The sequence below is a fragment of the Ictidomys tridecemlineatus genome, chromosome 6, assembly GCF_052094955.1.
Source record: "Ictidomys tridecemlineatus isolate mIctTri1 chromosome 6, mIctTri1.hap1, whole genome shotgun sequence".
Classification (NCBI taxonomy): Eukaryota; Metazoa; Chordata; class Mammalia; order Rodentia; family Sciuridae; genus Ictidomys; species Ictidomys tridecemlineatus.
Window position 1 is genome coordinate 46,778,556 of NC_135482.1, and position 22,555 is coordinate 46,801,110.

The following is a 22,555-nucleotide window of genomic DNA, read 5'->3' on the forward strand; positions in this document are numbered from 1 at the left end:
AGAGCACTGTGTATTGCAAACATAACTTTAATTGTAATTTGCAAATTTTCATTTTTGTACTCTTATTTATCATCTTATTTCCTCTGAAACTGTAAGTTCTGTGAGGACAGGAACCATATCCAGTGACCAGAACATAATACTTGCTCAATAAACATTTGTTGAATGGATGGAAGAGCATTATAAATGCATCTTCAGGGGCTGGGGTTATGGCTCAGTGGTAGAGCGCTTGCCTAGCATGTGCGAGGCGCTGGGTTTGATTCTCAGCACCACATAAAAATAAATAAATAAAATAAAGGTATTGTGTACAACTACAACTGAAAAGAATTAAAAAAATAAGTGCATCTTCAACAATTTTGTCTGTACTTATTGTTGATTTCTTAGATATCCTGTGCTTTACCAGCTAGAGAGGTGACATCCATTACCAGAATGAAAAGAACGTTTTATGGGGTAAATATTTCAAATTCTTGTTTTTGAATGATTTGTTTTCTTCAGTATGAAAGACTTCTTCTTTTATATTTTTTACTTTATCTGCAGATTGGAAACAAAGGAATCTATAAAGCCATCAGTGAACTGGATATTCTTCTGTCCTGGATTAAAGAACTGTTAGAAAGCATTCAGTAAATCAAGAGCCCAAACACATTGATTTGATAGTTATTTTGAAATACAATGATAATAATTAGAAATAAATTTATAACAGCATTCTTCTTTAAAAATTTTGTACACATTTCTGATAATAAATTAGGTAATTCAGAATATATGAGAGAGATTTAAAGTAATAAAGTCTTGGAAATAAGTAAATTGTCAATAACTTGTACATTTTCTATGTTTTTAAAGAATATCTTGGCTCTATTTTGTTATTTACAAGTGTATAGTAAAAATTTAATTTAAAGATGTACAAACTGAATTAACTCACATATTATTTGTGGAAGAAAAATGACAAATTACTGGGATATGATATAATGCTGTGGAGACATAAGTAGATGCTATATACATGGTATTGCCTACTTAATGGTCTGATAGTTATTAATTATGCCCAGTGTGAACTTAGCTCTTAATTGGTTTTGATGTTAATTGAATGGTGTTTCTTTCTCCTGGATATCCTTTCCATGATAGCATACTTTAATTTCATTGGTTGTAATAGATAATGATAAGATCAGATCAAATAGAACATACTGGTCAACTACCTATTTGGAATGATTTACTAGGAACATCTTTGACAGATAACCCAAGCTGGAAAGACCACAAGCAGTCAAGTTGAAATGATGCTGAAGCTCGATAATGCTCCTTCCGGGTGTCATAAAATTTGGAAAGTCGCCAGAGGCCAAGTCAAAGTAAAAATGTAGCTCAGATGTCACACAATCAATTTTTGCAAGGTCTAAAAACCTCATTTTCACAGCTAGATTTTCTGTTAACTGAGTAATATGGCCTGGCCACTGTTTCTTATAAAGGGGACCCTGCTTCACTGTTATTGGCACATGGCAGTAGAAGACATGGGCTGTTTCTGACCTCATGGCCTGACAGCCAGCTATGTCACTCTCAGGACATTCATAACATTCTCCTGTGTGCAGACAACACTGATTTGGTGTCCTGTGCTAGGAACTTTTAGTTTCCTTAAGATCTTTACCCATGATGTACTTGGAAAACTTCATTTATTTTCCTACCATCCAGTTCTTTTCAATCCTATGGTGCTTAGGCTGTTCACTAAGTACCATCCTCTCTTGATTGATCTTGTATTTCAAAGTCACCTCTTTCTGCTTTCCCCATCAACTGTGATCCCTTATCTTGCCCTATGCAGACCTCTTTACTAGACAAGACCATAGGATAGGGAAGATGTGGTGATGGGTTGGGGATCTGGGGGAGCGCTTGGAGGACTATCTTCATTTAACATTCAATGCACGGCTTCCTGAGTAGGCTCTGAGGCCATCAGAAGTGGGACAGCCTTCTTTCCTCAGGAACATTTGACAGAGCTGGGATCTGGGGACTCAGAAACTTGGTCCCTGGTTTTGCCTTGTATCAGAGAGGAGACTGTGTACTCACAGCCTCTCCTTACCCGACTTTTAGTACATTATGGGAACAGCTCCCTCATGGCTGAGTCTCACTGTGCTGGACTTCCATAGGTCCCCAGTGTCCAGTCTTGCTGACAAGTCATTTTTAATCTGACCATTACTTAGGGTCTCTAGACTTCAGTGAGGCTGGGAAACATTCTTCTGACAGTCAGCAAAGAAATGGACTTTAGGTCTTTAAGGATAACATTTCACCTACCTCCCTAATATTTTTAGGCAACTAAAGTCAATTATTTTAGTTTGATTGTTTCCCAAATTGTTTTGTTTGCCAAGAACAGTCAAAATGACATTATCTGGGATTCCCATGGAAAATAGTATCCCTTAGGATTAAGTGAGTAAAATCTCTCAGGGGGGAACAAGACAGTCAAGTTAGCACTCGGTCTTATACAGTTAACATACATACCAGAAAATTAGAAGTTAAAAAGTGGACCAGTCTTCAAGTCTATAAAGTTAAGATAACACACCAGGAGATGGGAGGTTGAGAAGCCAGTTCAGCCTTCTGAGACCATGTGGTCAGTAGAAATACCAAGAAGCTAGAGGCAGACAGGTTACTAAAAAGAGACAGGACAACAGCTTTCTCTGCTCTGAAAAAAGAAATATCAGACTCTCCTTGATGATAAGAAACAATTCCAGATGGTATGGGGCAAACACATGCATAGAATTGTCAGTAAACTAATCTACAGTTGGCTGGGCGTGGTGGTGCACACTTGTAATCCCAACTACCTGGAAGGTGGAGGAAGGAGGATCACAAGTTTGAGGCCAGACTGGGCAACTTAGTGAGACCCTGTCTCAAAATTAAATGGAAAAGGGACGGGATGTAGCTGAGCATAGATCACTTGCCTCATATGTATGAGTGCAAGCCTTGGTTCAGTCCCAGTAACCACAGCTCCAGTATTCTCCAGTTACTTTTACTTTCTTAGTAAAAATCATACCCTGAGGTGGACACTTCATATGGAAATTAGATATGTGCTGCATGAAGAGGCATGCCGAAGAAGAAGCACAGGAGCAATATGTATGTGCTGACATCAAGAGTCTAGGTCCCTGCTTCCCCTGAAGAAGCCATAAAGCCTGCACACCTTTGTCCTTTGTTAGAGTCAGCTTGGGATTTCTGGCTCCCATATGCTACCTCCCTCATGCTCAAACGTAAGAATAAAATCTTGCTTCTGTGCCACTGTGCTTTTATCTTATTCTTCTGATAGCACAAGAATGCACAGAGTCACGGATGAAAAGGTGACTGTGCTCAGGTGCAATATAGGAGTATAAAAGTCATCACTGGGGGAAACAACCAATGCCCATGTGTTGGTACCTGTTCCCAAATGAGTAATTTTCAAATTCTAGAGGGGAAAAGCATAATGTCTGTGTTTTGAGGTAAGGACTGATATATTGAAGAGGCAGCTGTGGAGAAGCTGAGATCTTTGTGCACAGGGAGATGTGTCTTCCTGGGATCATTGTGGGTGAAGCCCACTGGTGTGCAGGTGGCATTCTGGGATTTCACCAGACACGATGACACTTTGGAAATGGTTGCACTCCCCCAAATGCCCATGCTATATCAACTCAGAATCCACTTCTTAGCATTTATAGAAGGAGATGCCCTACTGTTGATTCTTCCTGGAACATTCCTATGAGACTAAGTGTCCTGTTAAAATGTTTTGTCTGCCAGCATTTATTAGAATTAGTTAAACAAATCTATAGTACAGGGTAAAGCAGAAGGAGTCTGAGTATCAACAAGCAGTGCTGGGTGCTGAAAAGACCCCTCAGTGAGGTCAAGGGATGTGGCCAGCCCTGACTTATTGGGGGGACACCCACACAAAACTGCTTTACTTTTCTCTAAACTACTTCTATCCTGCTGGCAAGCATGTCTGTTTATAGACTGTCTGGACCATCTTAGAGTATTGGCTGTGTGTGGCAGGGCTTTGGTCTGCTTTGTTCTCGTCTCTCTAGGGTCCCTTGCACCTGAATAGAACCTGAACACAGGGCTCTCTAAACCAGCATTGATACTATGTACAAACCCATAAGAGAATGATTGAAGCTGGGGTCTGACTGCTCTTGGGGTGTGTGGTCATCTTGGGGTTTGTGGCCAGGTCATACTGCCTCCTGGGCCTCTGTTTCTGGGTGGGTCCTGATTGAAATTAGCTACTTCAGGCGCTTCATTCAGACATCTTCCCACCGAGAGACTGAGGTCTCGTGTACTCTAGCTACCCTGGCGCTCTCAGATAACATACTCTCCTCCCTTGCCCTCAACTGCTTCTACTATCATCCCAAGCCCTTTGAATGGTTAATTTCTCCTGATCCTTTGAGATTTCATACAAACATTCTCCTAATGTTAATGGTTTCTTTTTTTTAATTAAGACTATATTTGTTTTATTTATTTTTTATTTTCAGGTGGTGCTGAGGTTCGAACCCAGTGCCTCATACATGTTAGGTGAGTGCTCTCTACCACTCAACCATAACCCCAGCTCAATGGTTTCTTATATTCTATTATGTCTTCACAGAACCCACATGATAATTTCTTTACTGGGTATAACATCTGTATCTCCCATTGGACTGTCTGATTCAGTGTATTTCTGCCTAGAATCTTATACATAGGAAGTTTGCAACAAATACTTGCTAAGTAAGTATATAAAGTAGTGAATTGAATTAGATGGTCTCTAAGGATTCTTCCAGCTCTGTCATTTTTTTTTTTGCCACTCTAATTTCCTGGTTGGCATGAGCCTTAAGGAATGGAATTTAATAGTGCTGTCTGACTCTAATCCTCTAAAAGCATCTATATTATTATTTACACAGCAATGAATTTAAATCAACGCCTTTTTAAAAAATTTGCTCTAAATAAAAGGTAATTCAATATCTGACTTAAAAAATAGATTACTTGAATTTAAACAATTGCATTCTTAATTAAAATCTGTTCACACGTGTACCATGGAATCATCTTGCAAACTTTGGGCAGACTGTGTCTTACAGCTTGGGAAACACTGCATAATAATGAATTTCCACTGCCTCATTTTGGTCCAGCTTAGAACATACAAAATTGAAACAAGGCCATTTTAACCTACCCACAGATACCAGTTTACAAAAAGTCAAGCCTAATGCTCAGGTTTCAAACTGGTTTCAGAGCTCCTGTCATTTTTTCCGGAGATGGAAGGACAAAAGCATGCTCACTCAGTCAGTCGTTCCATGGTTCTGATGACTGTGGCTCTGACAGAGGATGCTGGGGTGGCGACGTGGCTCTCATCTGTCCCCATCAGCCCTGGTCAGATCATCATGGTGGATACAGCTTCCCAAGAAGGAAAGCTGGAGGAAGCACTGCCTTCCTATTAGTGAAGCTTCTGGATTGCTCAGATGTGCACAGATAGGAGCAAAAGTGAAAGCCCAGTCAGGTGGAGCAAGAAAAGCATCAGAACATCTTGAAAGCAGATGCTAAACCGAGCTTCGAATGACTGTACATCATTACATTTCCTAAGAACGGATATCCTTCACCATGGCTGTGAGTCACTGCTAGACCAAACGCAATTTGTTCTGTAAGCATTGATTGAATGCTTACAATCTCTTAGTCACACAGTCACAACAGGTAATGAAGATAAATAAAACCCATAGATACCTACTAGCAATTTTGAATCGAGAGAGGAAGACAGATATGAAGACCAATAACTAGATGGTTATAAGATACGAAGTACAGTGAGGTGGAGATCTGCACACGTTTTCATGAAGAAGTTAGGTTTGCGATAACTTATCCTTTGAGACTCAGTTCAGGGTCACCTCTTCCAGCAAGCCTTCCTCCATCCCACCAACCATGTATTCCCAGCTGGGTTACAACCCTTGCAGAGCATGTTTTCAGAATAGTATTTTCATAATGTACGGTAACTTCCCAGTTGCTTGCTTATCTCCTTGATGAAGGCTCAGATTTGAGTCTTACTCAGCATTGGTTACTCAGTGCTCAGCACAGAGCTTGTGATACAGCAGACACTCGGAAGCTTTTTTTTTTTAACCAGTGAAATAAAACAATGACGGTAAGACTGGAAAAGAGAAAATAGATTTGTTAGGTACTTAGGAGGTAAAATTGATGTACCCAGTGGCCAACTGGTTGGGAGGTGATTAAATGAGGACTCATAAAAATTCAGCATTTTATTTTATAGCATCTCATTTTAGTCCAACAGAAATGCTTTGGAATTTGAACTCTATGGAAACAGAATCTCATAATTTGAAAGGTCATATTGTGCAACCTGGCACCTTATATCAGTATTTTTTTTATATAACACTGTCCCTATCTGGCATATGCTTGGTCAGTTACAATTAGGAGAGACTAAATACCCCCTGCAAGACCCTTCTTGTCTCTAAATAATCTGGCCTATTATAAAATTATTTATATTACTTTGAAATCTGTCTTCTTCAATATGATCTATTGACATAGGCCCCATTTCCACAGAATAGGAGTATTAGTTGGAGGTCTCATGAGGAAGAGGAGGCCTTCACCCATCCTTTTAAAAGAATAAGCTGGAAATTATATACACCATGTGAGTCATAACAGACCAAGGCCAGAACTTAGGCACATAGTTGCACTGAGTTGCAAAGAATGAGGAAACTGTAGGCTTTTGGGGCAGTCATGCATCCAGATAAAAATTGAGAATTCCATGCTATGCAAAAGAGGAAGAGTAAAGATAAAAGGTAATCCAGCCACACGTTAAACACTTACAGACAGCCATCATTTCTCTTATCTCTTATTTCCATCCCAGTTTCATCATCTCCTCCCACAAAAAGGCCTTCTCTAGGCTAAATATCTCTAGTCCTTTCCATGTATTGTCAAATGCCATGGTTTTGGGTGCTTTCAACAGATAGATTTTATTCTCTTCCAAACATACTCCCAACTGTTTTTAATGAGTCTTTGTTGGGGTCTTGGGGCCATACTCTCTTATAGTTATACTCTTGTTTTTCTCTTTTATATTATATTGGGGTTTTATAAATTACAACAAATAACATGTGCTTGCTGCAAAACAGAAATAACATCAAGGTATATAAGGCCAAAATAGAATTTTCCTGCCTTTCCAACTCTAATTTTCTAAGTAAGCTACTGTAACAGTTTGCTGGGACCTCACAATATTTCTGTTTTTACCAACAAAAATAAAAATATTTATGTATGTAGTGTCTTTACATTTTTTAGAAACAAAAGTGGTATCGTACCATTTATTTGAACCTCTAAACTAGCTATTTTGACTTAATGTATTTTTTTTTACTAATATCCCCCACATTCTTGCTGTCACTGAATATTCTCAATAGTTGAAATTTTTTTGCGAGCCTGGTGGTTGAAAATGATATTGCATTGTTTTAATTTGCATTACTCTTAAAATGTATTAAACTGATCATCTTTACACACACACACACACACACACACACACACACACTCCATTTGTATTTTCTTTTTTTCTAATATTAACTTCCAAATGTCCCATGAGTCATTTATTTAATAATAACTTAGCAATCTTTCTTAAACGTAAAAACAAATGGTACATTTTATTTGGTTTTAACATTTCAAGTAATTTAATAAAGAGGAACATACCCTGGAAAAGCACATTGTGCTTCCTCTCCACTCCTAAAAGGTCAACATCCCTCAGCATGAGATTGCTATGAGGACATCTCCCTCCAGCCTCCTCTGGCCTACACTGAAGGTGCTCTACCCCAGCTCTCTTCTCCTCTGGTGTTTCAAGGCCGGGGAGGTAGAGAGGAGACTGAGAATCCCACAGGTTTAACCAGCCTCTTCCTTACTTGTGTATTTAGGTCCTGGCTGAAGCTTCTCCTGACTCCCTCTGCTCCCCACACCCCAAAACAGGAAATGACAATCCCAGCTGATTTGAGGTAAGTGGATAGCCCCACTTCCCCAGAATGAACTCACAGCAGCCTTTAAGGACCAGGACTGGTGCGATGTTGACTTCAGAGCCTCCTCTATATTAAATACCTCCATGTATCACTGGTTTTATATTTTTAACTAATGAGGAAAAATTCTTCATAAACAGGGGTAGTTGATATAAATAAATAAATTCTTCTTAAAGAAAGGTAGAAAAAGGTATTGAAGAGAGCTGCCCATCCTCTTTAAAATTGCAGACTTCCCACCATGACATTCCACATGCTTTTCTTCTCTTTGTGTAACACTTACCTCTTTCTAAAACACCCTCTTAATTATTTACATATTCCTTTACTTATTCACATAGCTTCAAGCTACTATTCATTGGCATTTCATTTTAGCTATAAGGACTCCCTTTAGCATTTCTATTTTTTCTTATTTATTTATAGTTATACCTAGCAGTTGGGGCTCATCCGACAAACTCATACATGCATGGAAATCGATTTCATGATCCCCCCTATATTTTCTTTTTACTTGACATCACCTATTTTCTCTCAGTTTTCTTGACACGAGAGATTTTCATATGTTTTGTTCAGTGCTGTATCTAAAGAATCCGAGCAGTGTATTACATGAATAAATAAATTTCTGTGAAATAAATAAATGTATAAATGGTATGTTCAGGGAAAAGGGGAAAGAACTCAGAGACCTCTGTGACTAAGAGTACTGAAGATCCCAGTCATGGCTGATTCCTAATCTTACCCTCTATGACAAGGCTAGAAACTCTTTCAAGGAGTGGGTGAAATAGCTTCCCAACCTGTGGTCACATTTCCTCTAAACAGAATGGTTTCCAAAGTTTATTCAAAATGAGGCTCTGATGACTTTCTACTTTCCATTTACCCGTATCCTTTATGATGGAGTCCTTTTAGACTAGGCTTAGAGTGGCTTAGCCTGAGGAAGCATACTTGGGGGTTAGAAATGGACAGCTCAAGTATTTCTACCTCTTGCCTAATAAAATGATCTATTGACATTCTTTGGAATTAGTGAGAAAGCATTCTCTTCACATAATTCAGATTCCTCTGGTAATTTTTAGTTATGACAGTTTTTAAAATTCTGGTGATAATTTCCTACAAAGTAAAATGTATTCTGGATGGTGGAATTTCAGCTTTTCGTCTGGATGTTATGCATGGGATCTATCCTACAGTTTCCTAGTCACAAGGGGTGGTACAGGAGTCAGGGCTGCACCCACAACCCAAAAAAGCCCAGATGAGTCCCAGGTTATGTCAATGGGCCCTGGGAAAAGAGTCTATCTTTCTGTGAACCTGAAACTTGGAGGAATTTAGACTGAAACCACTGTGACTATGTTGTTACCATGAGGACAGAAACTGGCTGAGAATCAAGCCAATGTGTTCATCATCCAGTTTCTTGGAATCTACACTCTCCTAGGATTTTTTCTTTCTCGCTTGAATGTTGCTTCTTGGACTCAAAAGTGAATTTGTTTTGTACCTGAACTCTATAAATTGTAGGACACAGGGCTAGCTCTTGGGCCTCTTCTAGTTTCTATTCCTCTATTGCTTTAGTTTTATCCAATGTGGCTTCATGGCTTTAAAACTAGCAGTGGATTAATGTCTCCAAGATTGACCTTTTCCTTGAGTTCCACATTCACATATTCAGCAGTGAAATTTCCATGTTAGGCTTTTCAAGAATAATTTCAAAAACAGAAATTTTGCTTCTCCTTCTAACATCAGTTCATCCTATGGTTGATAGAAACTTGGTAAGACAAGACTGATATTTAAGCACACAGAATATGTAGCCAATAAAGCTTGGGTTCAAATCCAGAGTGCAGCTTAGTCTAGTGAACTTGATCTCTCTATCCTTCTCTTCTGTCATCTGTATAATAAGGGTGATGGCACAGTGGTTGTGAGGATTAAATGAGGTAATATATGTGAAGTGGTTGGAGTCTTGACTGGCATGTAATAAACATTTTATAAGCATATGTTAATATTGTTACATGATAAACGCTGCCTACTCAATTGCTAGGGTCAATAGCCAAGGTCCTTGATTTCTTCTTTTCCTTCATATCCCAAATCAAATTAATTGGCACTTCCTTTCATTCCACCTCCCAAACACTTCCCAAGTCTCCCTGGTGTGTGTCAGTGCCATTTGTTACCTGGACATTGCATAACTTTTAACACGACTCAGTCTCAGTCTCCACTCAGCTCTTCCCCCTAATCCAGCTTAATCACAGCTTCCAGAGAGAATTAAAAAAATAAAAATCAAGCATGTACCTTCCTGTTTGATACTTTTTCATGGCTTCTCTTACACTGAGGATAAACCTTATTATTATGTGGCTAAGAAAGGCCTTAAAATAATTCTGCCTGTTGGCTATTTGTCAGGTAATAATAATAATCCATGAACTGCCCACCCTTCCTCTCTGACCTCATCTTTTTTTCGGACCTTTCTGTTTCTGAGACATGCAAGTTTAATTCTGTCGTGAGCACTTGTGCTTGCTACTTCTCTTTGCACAGTTGTCTCTTTTCATTCAGGCCTCAGCTCCAGTGTACCCTCATTAGAGATGATGTTCTCAGTCCAGCTAAATAAGGCTCCTCAGTTACCCCTAGTAACTCTAATAAAATCTCCTTGCTTACTTCCTTCATATTATCTCCACTCTATGAAGTTATCATGTTTAGGCCTGGGGGGTGTAGCTCTGTGGTAGATCTTCTGAGTTCCATTCCCAATACTCTACCCCCTCCCCCATTATCTTGTCTATTTGCTGGCTTTCTCATTTGTTGAGGGCCACAACCAAGTCAAGAAGGCGCCTGGCAGATTGCCCCTACCCCTGAGCCACATCCCCAACCCTTTCTTATTTTTAAATAAATTTTCAATTTTGGAGGAATTTCATATTTACAGAAAAGTTGCTGAGATGGTACAGAGAGTGACTATAAATTCCTCATCCAGCGGCCTTTGTTGAAATCAGGAGGAGTGGTTTGTGAAGTAACGCCAGCGAGCCATTAAGATGATGAGGATTCTTTAATGACTGACTGCTGTATCTAGATGATGTTAATTAAGTTAAGCTGTGTGTAATTAGTTGGGTATATATACCTCTGCTGTCCCGTAATGATGCGGCTCCTGCTACCTTGGGTGCCCGCTACTTTGAGTTCTCTGTTCCTGCTGAGTTCACTCGCAATAAAGTAGTTCCTGCTTCAACCTTCAAGTTGCTTGTCACCTCTCAGTTATTTTGCTCAGCCGGACTTAGGCAGCCCAGCCGGACTACGGCACTCATTTATCATCATCCCCCACTCCCCTCTGCTTCCACTAACATGCATGCTTCATGAGAACAGAGGTCTGGTTTATATTGTTTATGACTCTACATATCTGTTCATTGTGGCCCCCTGCCATGTTCTCAACCCCATTCCTGGTGCATTTGGAGTCCTTCTTTAGATCCCTCTTCCTGGCATGATTCCTGCTGAATACTTGTGATCTACCACTTATCACACTGTATTACAACCTTTGACTCCCTTGTCTGAATCTCTAACTAAGTCAGAAGCTCCTTGAGAGTAGAGAGTAAGTCTTGATCTTTGTATTGTCAACATTTTTTTTTTAACAGCCTGGAACATAGTTGGGGCTCAAACAAGGTCAAATGAATGAATTAATTACGCATTATTTGTTACATGTTGCAAAGGTTTTGACAACTTTTTGAGAATGAAAAGAGGCATGATCAATTTTTTTGAGGATGAAAGGAATAATTTTCATAATAAGAGATATTTTGAGAAAAATTATTTTTGCCATTAACTAGCAAGAGGCAGAGAGTGCTTGGAGGGTCATGACATAGGTTCGCATTCTCTATATATTCCCAGTAGACATTGGGTCTTATAGACAGCTACTTATTGTTTTTTTTAGTCACTTATAATTTTCCATTCAGCAATTTCTAAATGAGGTAATGGAAGAATATTTCATTCATTTCAGAATTTTTATTTTTTAGTCTGGGTCCCATCTTGGAAAGGCTGAATTTATAACTTATTTCTAGCAGTTTCTGTTCTTAAAGAATGAAACAGGTCTGGATCTTGGTGTGCTTAATCTATTTTATGACTTTTCCATTTTCCCCACAACAGTGCTTTCTAAATTCTGACGCTCTATGTGATCTTCAGAAATATATTGGCTGTGGCCCCTGATTAAATGTGCATAGTCTAATATGCTGCTTTCACCACAACAGTCCCCAGCTGGATAATGATACAGATGTATATTATCCTATGGTGAAATGGCTAATGGAGCACTTCAGGTGCATGATTTTGTTAATCCATAAAGTAACCCCACAAAATGGCATTAACAGTTACTAATTTATTAGTCTGACTTTCAGAGAGTCAGTCCTTCATCGGGTCTCTACTGTCATACCTCCTAACTAGAAGTGATTGAACGAGTTTACAAATCCATCTCTCATTTGACTTTGGCATGTATGCTTCCTTTCAGACCAGTCCATTTTTTAAAAAAATAAGTGCTCCTCATATAATAAAAGCTTATTTCTATTTTCATGTCCTTGTAGATGCTGTCTTGTCCTTTACACTTTTTTTTAACTTCAAATTATATTCTTTATTTTCTTCCCAGTTTCCTCTGCTCTATAGAGTATTCTGCAGCTACTGCAGCCCATGATGAGTATTATCTTTCAGTTAACTTCTCAGTAATATTGAAGATTGGCTATATAAATATTTTGAGCTTTTATAATATGCTTAATTTTATTAATATTATTTTCAATTTTGCCAATTATTCTAATGCAGCTTTCCAATTATTTTCACAAGTTTGATCCCATTGTGTTTTAAAAAAATCATTTAGTCAACAAAGACTACCTTATTATGTGTCAGGTTCTGTTCTAACAATAAACAAATAAGGATGTAAATATAAAGCATGTCAGGATGGCAAATGTCAAGAAGAATGAATGATCTGGGAGCTGTGTAGCCTGTGCAAGGCCATGGATTCAATCCCCAGCACTGATAAAGACAGGGGTGGGTGGGGGTAGGGTGGGTGGAATGAGGGGGATATTAAAAAAGGGGGGGAATATAAACAAGCTGGAGGTGGGAGGGAAGAAGCAGGTGGCAGTGATTTGCTCTTTAAAGAATATGGTCAGGAAAAGGCTCAATAATGAGCTGATATTTTTGCAAAGGCCTAACAGATCCTCACAATGGCAGCAAATATGTTATTGATTTTATATTTGTGTAATTTAAGTGAATATTGGAACTGAAGCTAGGGAAGATTAAACATTTTCAGTAGTATCACACAATTATTATAAAGTAGATTAAATCTGTACCTTAGAAGAGTGTATATATATATATATTTTGGAATTATCTTGTTTTTTTTTTCTCCAGAAAGTATCTAAGTAACTTAATGACTTAATAAATGACAGAAATAATTTCTTAACTGTCTAGAACAAGTTCTCTTTCTTTAACAAACTGTTTCTCTAGTGGTGGTCAATTAATTTTCTGAACGAAAAATTGGGTAAGAAACTCTGAGAAGTTCTAAAGTGCTTAGAGAGACAATGGGACCAAGTAACTGGGAGTTGACACTAAACAAAGAGTATGTGGTCCATAGATCCCTTGGACTCAACAGCAAGCACTAAAGAAAAACTACAGTGTACTTTGCTCCTAAAAGAAAAAATAAAAAAAGACAAACATGATCAAAACTAGCTTTTCTCATTTGGTTCTATGAAATATTAAGCATTTCTCACCATGTTAACAGTTTTCAACTTACAAAAATATCTTTTTATTAAGCAAGTCTGATATGAAATGGTATAAACTATAATTTCTATCTGGGGTATTATAATGTATATTAGGATATTCAGAGATTGGAGAAGTTTTGCATTTAAATAACTGTTCAACTTTATTTAATTGGAGTTTCTAGAAGATTGTTCCAAGAATATTCTTAGCTCTATAGGAATATCTTTTGTCTTTATTTCACAGAAGATAGTTTGGCAATGCCAGTCGATGAAAATGATAAAATTGAGATGAAGCAAGAGCTGGAAAAGAGTTAGTACTTCTGGCCTAACTCTAGATGTCAGTCAAGGAAAACAAAATAGGGGTTGAAACCGATATGCTTTGCATCTTAAAATAAGAGGTGGAGGACTGTGGTTGTGGCTCAGCGGTAGAGCACTTGCCTGGCATGTGTGAGGCACTGGGTTTGATTCTCAGCACCACTTTATAAGTAAATTAAAAAAAATTAAAGGTCTATCAACAACTAAAAAAATATTTAAAAAAAGAGATGGAAGCCATTTTTCCTCCAAATATATCATATTAGGTAAAGAGCCTGCAGTTCACACTTGAAGCTCTCCCTGGATCTCTTTCTTGAGCAAAAACTGAATAGACCCTCACTTTTATGTGAATAAAAGTCTCTTTTACAAAACAACAACAACAACAAAAACTTTGCCTCAAACCTACAGCTGCAGACCTATAGTTCTTCTACTGATAAGTTAATTTTCCTGCAACAGTAGTCTATGGCTGTCTTCTATTTCCTCAATCACTATTCACTACTCATACTTCTTTAATTAATTAATTCATTCAACAAATAGTTATTTGTGTCAGGCACAATTCTAGGCACAGGGAACAAAACAGTTTTTACCCTCATGGAGCTTACATTTTTTGGTAAAACAGGCAACAAATCAACAAACAAGTATGTAAATAAGTATATATATATAGGGGAATGATCAGAGATAAAGAACAAAGTTAAAGAAATACAAAGTAGATAGGAAGTGGCAAAGGGCAAGGAGAACGATTGGTCAATGTCCTTGTCACAGTGAATGGTTGAGGCAACAGAAGAGCAACAGAATTAACCTGGAAATGGGGATTAATTACAAGGAAATCCTATTATTTTGAAGCCCCTAAATATGTTTTATCGGTAACTAAAGGAAGGAGTATTATCTCCTGAGGTGAATAAGAAAGATTACATTATGAGTGTTTTGGTCAGCATTCTGTTGCTGTGACAAAATATCTAAGATAAACACCTTAAAAGAAGTAAAGATTTATTTTGACTTAAGGATCCAGAGTTTTCAGTTCATGGTTGACTAGCTTCACTGCTCTTGGGCCTTTAGCAAGGCTGAACATCATGGTGGGGAGTGCATGATGGAACAAAGACTCATGGCGCCTGGGAATCAAAGAGAAAGGGAAGAGGTGATGGGGTCTCCATGTTTTCTTCAAGGGCACATAACCAATGACCTAACTTCTTCTGTTAGATCTACCTCCTGAAAATTCTACTACCTTCAAATATGTCATAGGCTGGTGACCAAATCTTCAAAACATGTCTGTTGGGAGGGGGGCATTTAAGATCCAAATGATAACGATGAGTTACTGTTGGTGTCATCTCATTACCACGAGAAAATCTGACTTAGGAAAAAAGCCAATATAAGGACATTAAAGTTCAGGAATCATAAAGAAGTGGAGTTGAGTTCTAAATTAAAGAATAACCCAAACCTGCCCTAAGTCTTCTTTGAGTAGTATAATTAATCCCTTCTTTTAAAAAAAAAATTTAAGAGAGAGAAAATTTTTTAATATTTATTTTTTAGTTTCTGTAGACACAACATCTTTATTTTATTTTTATGTGGTGCTGAGGATTGAACCCAGTGCCCTGCGCATGCCAGGTGAGCACGTTACCGCTTGAGCCACATCCCCAGCCCTAATCCCTTCATTTTTATAAGACAAGCTGTATAGAATTTTCTATGATTTACAACCCCAATCCTACTAGCTATACAGTCTAAATTTTAGTTCTCAGACATGAATTTGGGGACCTATACACAATTATTATGATTCTGAGTTATTTTTAGAGGCTCTTTTGTTGTCCTTTTCACATTATTGCCCTCCCTTTTAAGAATGATGATGCTTCAGCAGTGTCTAAGTGCCAAGATTAGGTTTCAAAACTGCACAGGACCATTTCTGGTTTAGGTGCTGGAGTCCCAGATAGTGCCATGAATCTTGGGCTACAGAAAGTCCTGTATAAGACAGGACTTTTTGTCTATATAGTCTCTAAGGGCTAGTTGTGAGCCCACTGGAGAACATTTTGGTAAGTTGACAGGATTCCAGAACGCTCTTAGGCAGTGAATGGTTTGAATTCCCAGATAGAAACTGCTTCTTGTGACCTCCCTCTTCTATCAACACTGGATCTTCTTATCGGACTTTTTACTTATCTGGATAACAGGAGCAAATGCTGTCACAAAGCCAACATTCCTCATTGTCGGGAGCTGCCACTTAGGAACCTAGAGCTCCTTAGCCTTGAGTGATGAGAATGTGGAGATGTGGCAAGCCAGCCCTGGGCTGTATGTGTGTGAACTATGAGCACTGAATGCACAAAGCAGATGGAACTGAGGTTTCCCTCTGTTTGGGAGGGCCTCGCTCTGGTCTTTTCATTTGCTCTGCCATGATCCCCCACAGCTCGAGATGGGCATGGCCTCCCTACATGTCAGTCAATCTGCTGACAGCAGATATCATAAAGCTAGATTAAACCCCCTGAAACCTGATCCCTTGCCTCATTTGAATGGCATCTCCCCCCAAAAAGGGTTCAGCACGTGCCCTCTCCCTTTCCCTCTCTCTCTCTTTCCATGGACCCCCTAAGGTCGGAGGAGCCATCACAGGACCCAAAGAAAAAGATATTTCTCTGTCTCTGTGTGATTATTTCGTGCAGCCCAGTTCACCTGGAGTGACCCTGAGTGTTTAGTTGTGGAATGTGACACCTCATCATTCAAAACCTTCCCTGGTTTTCCATTGTCTCTGTTATGATAAGCAAGCTCCATAAGGTGGCTTCCAGCAGGGCTTGCTCTAGGAGGAGCCAATGAAGTACTTAGGGTACAAATTTTAAGGAAACACTCACTCTTAGCATTGTGTAAATGGTGCTTGTCTGACCTAGAGAGTGTCTTCTTATATTGTGCAACCCAGACACCTTGCTCTTCTAACCCCATTCTGGCCTGGGTTTCCAGGGTATCATGTGTTCTGGTTCAAACTCCCTTTGCAGCACCATCCTTGTTCTTCAGGCTCTAAACTCTTAGTCTTCCACCATCTTTCCAGGAAAATCTGTAAGGGTCAGAGTCAAAATATAGAACGTGGACTTTGACAATCCAAATGAATGGTGGTTTGTAAATAACTGGCATGTCTTTATTGGTGTGTGTAAGCAACACAGAACTCATACATTCTGTGCCTTTTGTATTACACATATTTGTCTCTCAATTTAATGCTTTAAAAAACTCTTCTCATGGTGTATACTATGAGAAATATATACTATATATATTCTAGGCACATATTATGCACTTTACAGTTATTAACCTGTATAATACACACAATAATACTATTTTACCTATTTTACGGATGAGGAAATCAGAGCACAGAAAATTTAAGAAAAGTGCACAAGATCACACAGTAGCCGACTAGGACCTGGTATGAGCATTCTGGCATTCTGGCTCCAGTGTTTACCCTTTTAACCACATTACTAAGCCATTTGGAACATTACCAATTTAATTGGGTTTGTTTGTTAAATGCTCTCAAATATCTGTTTTTCATTTTTTTTCCTAGGATTTTAATATCTATTATCTATCATCATCATGATCACCATCCTCATGTTCATGATCATCATCTGTCATCTACCTATCTTTCCTGCACTAGAATTAAGCTCTGAGGTGTAGGGGTTTTTGCCTGACTAGTATCACCAGCATTAAGAGTTGGATCAGGCACACAGGAGTCACTCTGTAAATACTAATTAAATACCAACTTAATCATATTCATTTGTACATTTATTTAATCACTATCCATCCTTCCTCATCCAGGACTATAAGCTACATGACATCAGAGACTTTGTACATGGTTGTATTCTCAGGTTTCTCAGTGTCTGGAACATTGTAGGTTTTCAACAATTTCTGGCTTAAACAATGATTTTTATTTTTTACTTTTTTTAATGAAAGAAGCTCCAGAAAGGAGACTCTTTTGTCATCACTTGGTTCCTGAAATAGGAGTCTCCTGAATTCCTGGAACTTAGATGATGTTGAAGGCAAATACACAGTTCAAAGAATTCAACTTGTCTTATCCAGAGTCACTGAGGTTCTGACTTGATCTTGATTATCCTAGGCTTGACTTTTATGAATGTATTTTTTTAATAGCTTCTTAAAAAAATATTTTGTTGTAGATGGACACAGTATCTTTATTTTATTTATTTATGTGGTGCTGAGGACCAAACCCAGTGCCCCACACATGTGAGGCAAGTGCTCTAGCACTGAGCCACAACCCCAGTCCATTGAGTGTATTCTTGACTGAAATATAATCTGCCCCTAGAAATATTTTGGTAATCAATATTTTTTCCTTATCCCAAAAGATTTGTGATTTCTGCTGAAGCTGCCTTTTGGGGAATTTTGTTTCCTTAAATGGTTGCCGAAGGCAGAAAGAGTAGTTAACAATATTAGGCTTCCACATTAGGCCTTTGCCTTACAAAAACAATGTTACTAGAAGAGCCAAAACAGACTTATAAAGAGTAAAAGGACAAATTTGTGCAATTTCACAAATAACTAGACAGTTTTTGTTCTCATGACTCCTGATTTAAAATTTCCAGCACATAATCTTGTATCTTGTTAATATCATAGCTGGATAGAATGTGTCATTTGAGTTCTATCTCCATGTTCTCAAATACAAAATCTAAGAAATGTAGATATTGTCAAGAACTTTTCTGCCCTTGACTGGAATAGCAGTAATGTACAAATGTATAACTGTAGAAAACTTTCCATATTTAAACAGAAGAACTAAATATATGAATAAAGATGTTCCAGTCAAAATACAGATAAACAATTTACTGATGTTAGGTTGCTGATCAACTTTGTAAATACAAAAATAGTAGGCAATAACAGAAGAATAGGTCAATAGGTTTTATTTAGTCAAATTTAAAAAATTGTATTATAAATTACCTTAAACAAATGTAAAAGGTAAGATACTGGGAAAAAGATTCATTTAAAAATTGTGACAGAATTTTAAGATCTTTAATATATTAAGGGGTCTTATCAATAAGTAGGTGTAAAAAGTGGTATAACAGATAAATGTTATAGACCTAAAAGAATTTTTTTGCTCCAAAAAGCAGATAGTGCCAGGTGCCATGGCGCATGCCAGTAATCCCAGTGGCTTAGGAAGCTGAGACAGGAGGATCAGCAACTTAGTGAGGCCCTAAGCAAATTAGTGAGACTCTGTCTCTAAATAAAAAGAATAGATAAAGGACTGGGGATGTGGCTTAGTGGTGAAACATCCCTGGTTTCAATCTTCAGTACCAAAAAAAAAAAAAAAAAAAAAAAAAGAAGAGGAGGAGGAGGAAGAAGAGGTGGAGGAAGAAGAGGAAGAAGAAGAAAGCAGACAGGGAAGTATATCCATTTGTTATAGGAACAGAATCCTGCATAACATATTTCCACCAAATATTTGCCTCATACAATTTAAGTACTCATTTAGCCCTCATGTCTGCAGGCCTTCGGGGGGTCCACTGGCCAAGGTCTGGCTTATCTAGATAGCATTGTTTATCATGGCTTGGTTCTGCTCCACCATTTTTAATTCCTTTCCTAGCACCTAAGGGAGTGAGTGAAGGCATGTGAGTCTTCTTAAGACCAGAACTCTCAAATCCTAAGCTCTGATCTGTCAAATTGTCACATCCTCCTTCTTTGATTGGACAACGCAAGCCCAATTCAAAGACAGGGAGTTGAGAAATATTTCTGTCCACTTCCTGGGAGGAACTGTAAAGTCAAATGACAAAGGGAATCGATAAAATGTAGAGTAAAGAATTAGGGCCAAAACATAACCTATAATAGATAGTTTGGAAGCTGCTTCTAAGAAGTAATTTGAACTTCTTAGACAGGAGGATTAGCAACTTAGTGAGGCTCTAAGCAAATTAGTGAGACCCTGTCTCTAAATAAAAAGAAGAGATAAAGGACTATTCTCAGAAGTAATTTGAGTAGTGAAAACAAGTTCCTTCCATTGGCAAAGACTGCAGAAGCAGTGTTCTGGAGAAGAGTACTGGGGAACATAGATGGATTTCAATTTTAGATAGCAGTTGTCTGAAATGGATACAAAACATCAACTCTTTACATGGTTCTTAAAAGAACTTTAATGAACATTGCTTTGAAATTATTGGAATAAGAGTGGGAAACTGTTATGATGCTACCACATAAATCCCTTGAACAGGTAAATCAAGGATAGTATAGGTTCATTATCAGGACTTTTCCCTCATGGTAAAAACAGTAATAGTTCCCAAAGGTAAAAAGACATGTGTCTTCCTCACTGGAATTTTATAGTTTGCATTAGTTAGACTCCGAATAATTGATAAATTTTCATTGACTGAAGTTTTGTTCATCATAATGTGTTGCTGATGTAGATGAAATCTTTAGCACTTAAGCAAACAAAATGGAAAGTCAAATAATGAAGGGGACAGAGGAATAAATCATTTAACTGAGCTTTGGTCTTTCAACTTCTGCACTGAGAGGATTAATATGACTATGATAATCTACTTAACAACCCCAATCTCAGTGTCTTAAATCAATTCATGGGTCAGCTGAGTTGTTCTGATATAGGCTTCCAGCTGCTTGTGCTGTTTCAGGTGTGTGCCCCACAGCTTTCATTCTGCAATCAATAGCAACTTAGGGCATGCCCTTCTCATGGTATGGAAGAAGTACAAGAGGTCAAGCCAAATCTGGCAGCACATTTTAAACTTTTGTTGCCTAAAGTCTGTTAACATTTCATTGGTAAATCCACTTAGTTAACAATTGCAACAGCACTGGTTCAGAAAATAAACTGCCACATATGATGGCTATGATATAGCAAAGGGGCATGGGTGAATAGTTCTAATATTATGAGAAAGTTAAGAATTCAAACAATAATCTAATTTACATTGAGGGCTTCAAGAAGCTGGTAGAATTTATATCCACTAATTTCTATATTATCTGATGGGACTGGCTCACAATACACAACTATTTGGCAACCTGGGTGACGCTTATAACTTACTATGCAAGCATCACCTGTAGAACTTACTAAAGTTGTCCCATCTGCCATGATGGTGACAAAGTTGTCGAGCTACCTTGTGGTCATAGGAAAGGAATTCTTAGAACAGGAAGCCAGAGACACGTTGCTTTTTCAAGACCATGAATCTGTCATCATCCCCAAGTCAGAAACCCAAGTTTTATGTAAGATGTTCTCAATTTTGGACTGAGGTAAGTCTCCTGGGAGTAAATCGAAAAGAAAGTTTGATTATAGTTCACCTTCCCCTAAATCTCACTCAATAATATTTGTAAGGATAAAGAGAACAGGATTTACGCCATGTTCATGTGTTGATTCTTTCTCTTGCTCATTCCTATCCTAATGTACTAACTTTCTTTGAGGAGTTCAGATGTCCATGCATTTTAATCTTACAGAGACCTGCAATTTCATGTACTTCCCAAAGAATAAAAATTGGAGAAAGCAATGCACATTAACTTGTACACTGTCCCTACATAGACTAGAACTGGTGACATGATGGGAGAGTATTCAAGCACTATATTTAGGTACCATCTATTGCTTAGATCTGGGCACATGATGACTCCACTACTCTGGAAATTCTGAATTTCATTAGAGAACAAACATCTATAGGCCAACTCAAGGGAACATCTTTGAATACTCTGAGTTATTCTCAGTATGCCTCAATTCCATTGAGGGAATCTGGATACTTCACTTTGTCTAGGGTTTTAGTTTGAAACAGTATTCAATTGATTAGCTAACTTAGGTTCTCTGATATTGATTTTTTCTTAGTTATTTGCTTATTTTCAACAAATCATTTATTCATCCAACATATATTTATTGTTTATTGAATGTTTGATACTTTTCTAATACAGGGGAAGAGCTACTAAAATAGACAATAATCCTACCCTTAAGGTACTTACAATCTAATCGGGAAGCAGAAAACAAGCAAACAACAAAATAGGTAATTTCAAAATGTGATAAGTACTATCAAGGAAATTATCAAGGTAATATAAAAAGGAAATGACTGGTGAGTGAGTATGCAAGGGTTATTTTAAATTGGGTGCTCAGGATAAATTTCTAAGATGTAATGACATTGATATTTGAGCTGAAACTTGAGAGATAAAAATTGAGATAGGCATATAAGTTGCTAGAGAAAGAGCATCCTAGGCAGAGGAAATAGCAAGGGCAAGGGCCTTGAAGAGGGAAAGATCTTGGCACATTCAAGAAGAAAATAAAGGAGCTAGGATGGTGGGAGCACAGGAAGCAGGGAGACTGTGACAAGATGAGGTTGGAGAAGCAGGAAATAGTTCATGTTGGATGGGAGGGAAGGGTGAAGGTTTTGAATTCTATTCTGCAAGTAAAGGGATGTTTTTGTACAGTATATTTTTGAAATTAAGATTTTCAACCCTTTATTATAAAATTTAGGAACGTATAAAAAAGTAGAGAGAATACTGTAACAAATAAACAAAGAGACCCCAAATATCCAAGAGAACAAACCCTAATATATTCACAACATTTGGCTTAAAAAATTATTAGCACCTGGAAAGCTTGGTTCATAAATATTTCCCATTCCCCCCACACAAATTATTTTAAATAGAATTCCAAAAAGAGTTTTATCCATAATACTTAGACTTACTTCAGTATTCAGGACTCTTCAAAACATAACAAGAATAATATTATTAAACAAAAAA

The 22,555-nt window shown here is 37.9% G+C and overlaps 1 protein-coding gene across 10 annotated transcripts in view; it reads left to right on the forward strand.

Moving 5' to 3' along the window:
* Il26 (interleukin 26) overlaps positions 1-22,555 on the forward strand; it is a 63,314-nt gene that overhangs the window by 15,384 nt on the left and 25,375 nt on the right. For 3 of the 10 annotated variants that reach the window (XR_013440498.1, XR_013440499.1, XR_013440501.1), the window contains exons 4-6: positions 382-447; positions 4,446-4,485; positions 7,830-7,907. The exons of 1 other annotated variant lie outside the window; for it this stretch is intronic. Coding sequence is in view for 2 of the 9 variants with exons in the window: in XM_005328757.4 (XP_005328814.1) it covers positions 382-447; positions 535-621 (153 nt within the window). In the remaining 7 variants the exon portion in view is untranslated. Of the gene's footprint in view, positions 1-381; positions 448-534; positions 3,235-4,445; positions 4,486-4,555; positions 4,675-7,829; positions 11,105-22,555 lie in introns of those variants that run through there. 6 more of the 10 variants (XR_013440495.1, XR_013440496.1, XR_013440500.1 and 3 more) reach the window with 4 other exon arrangements.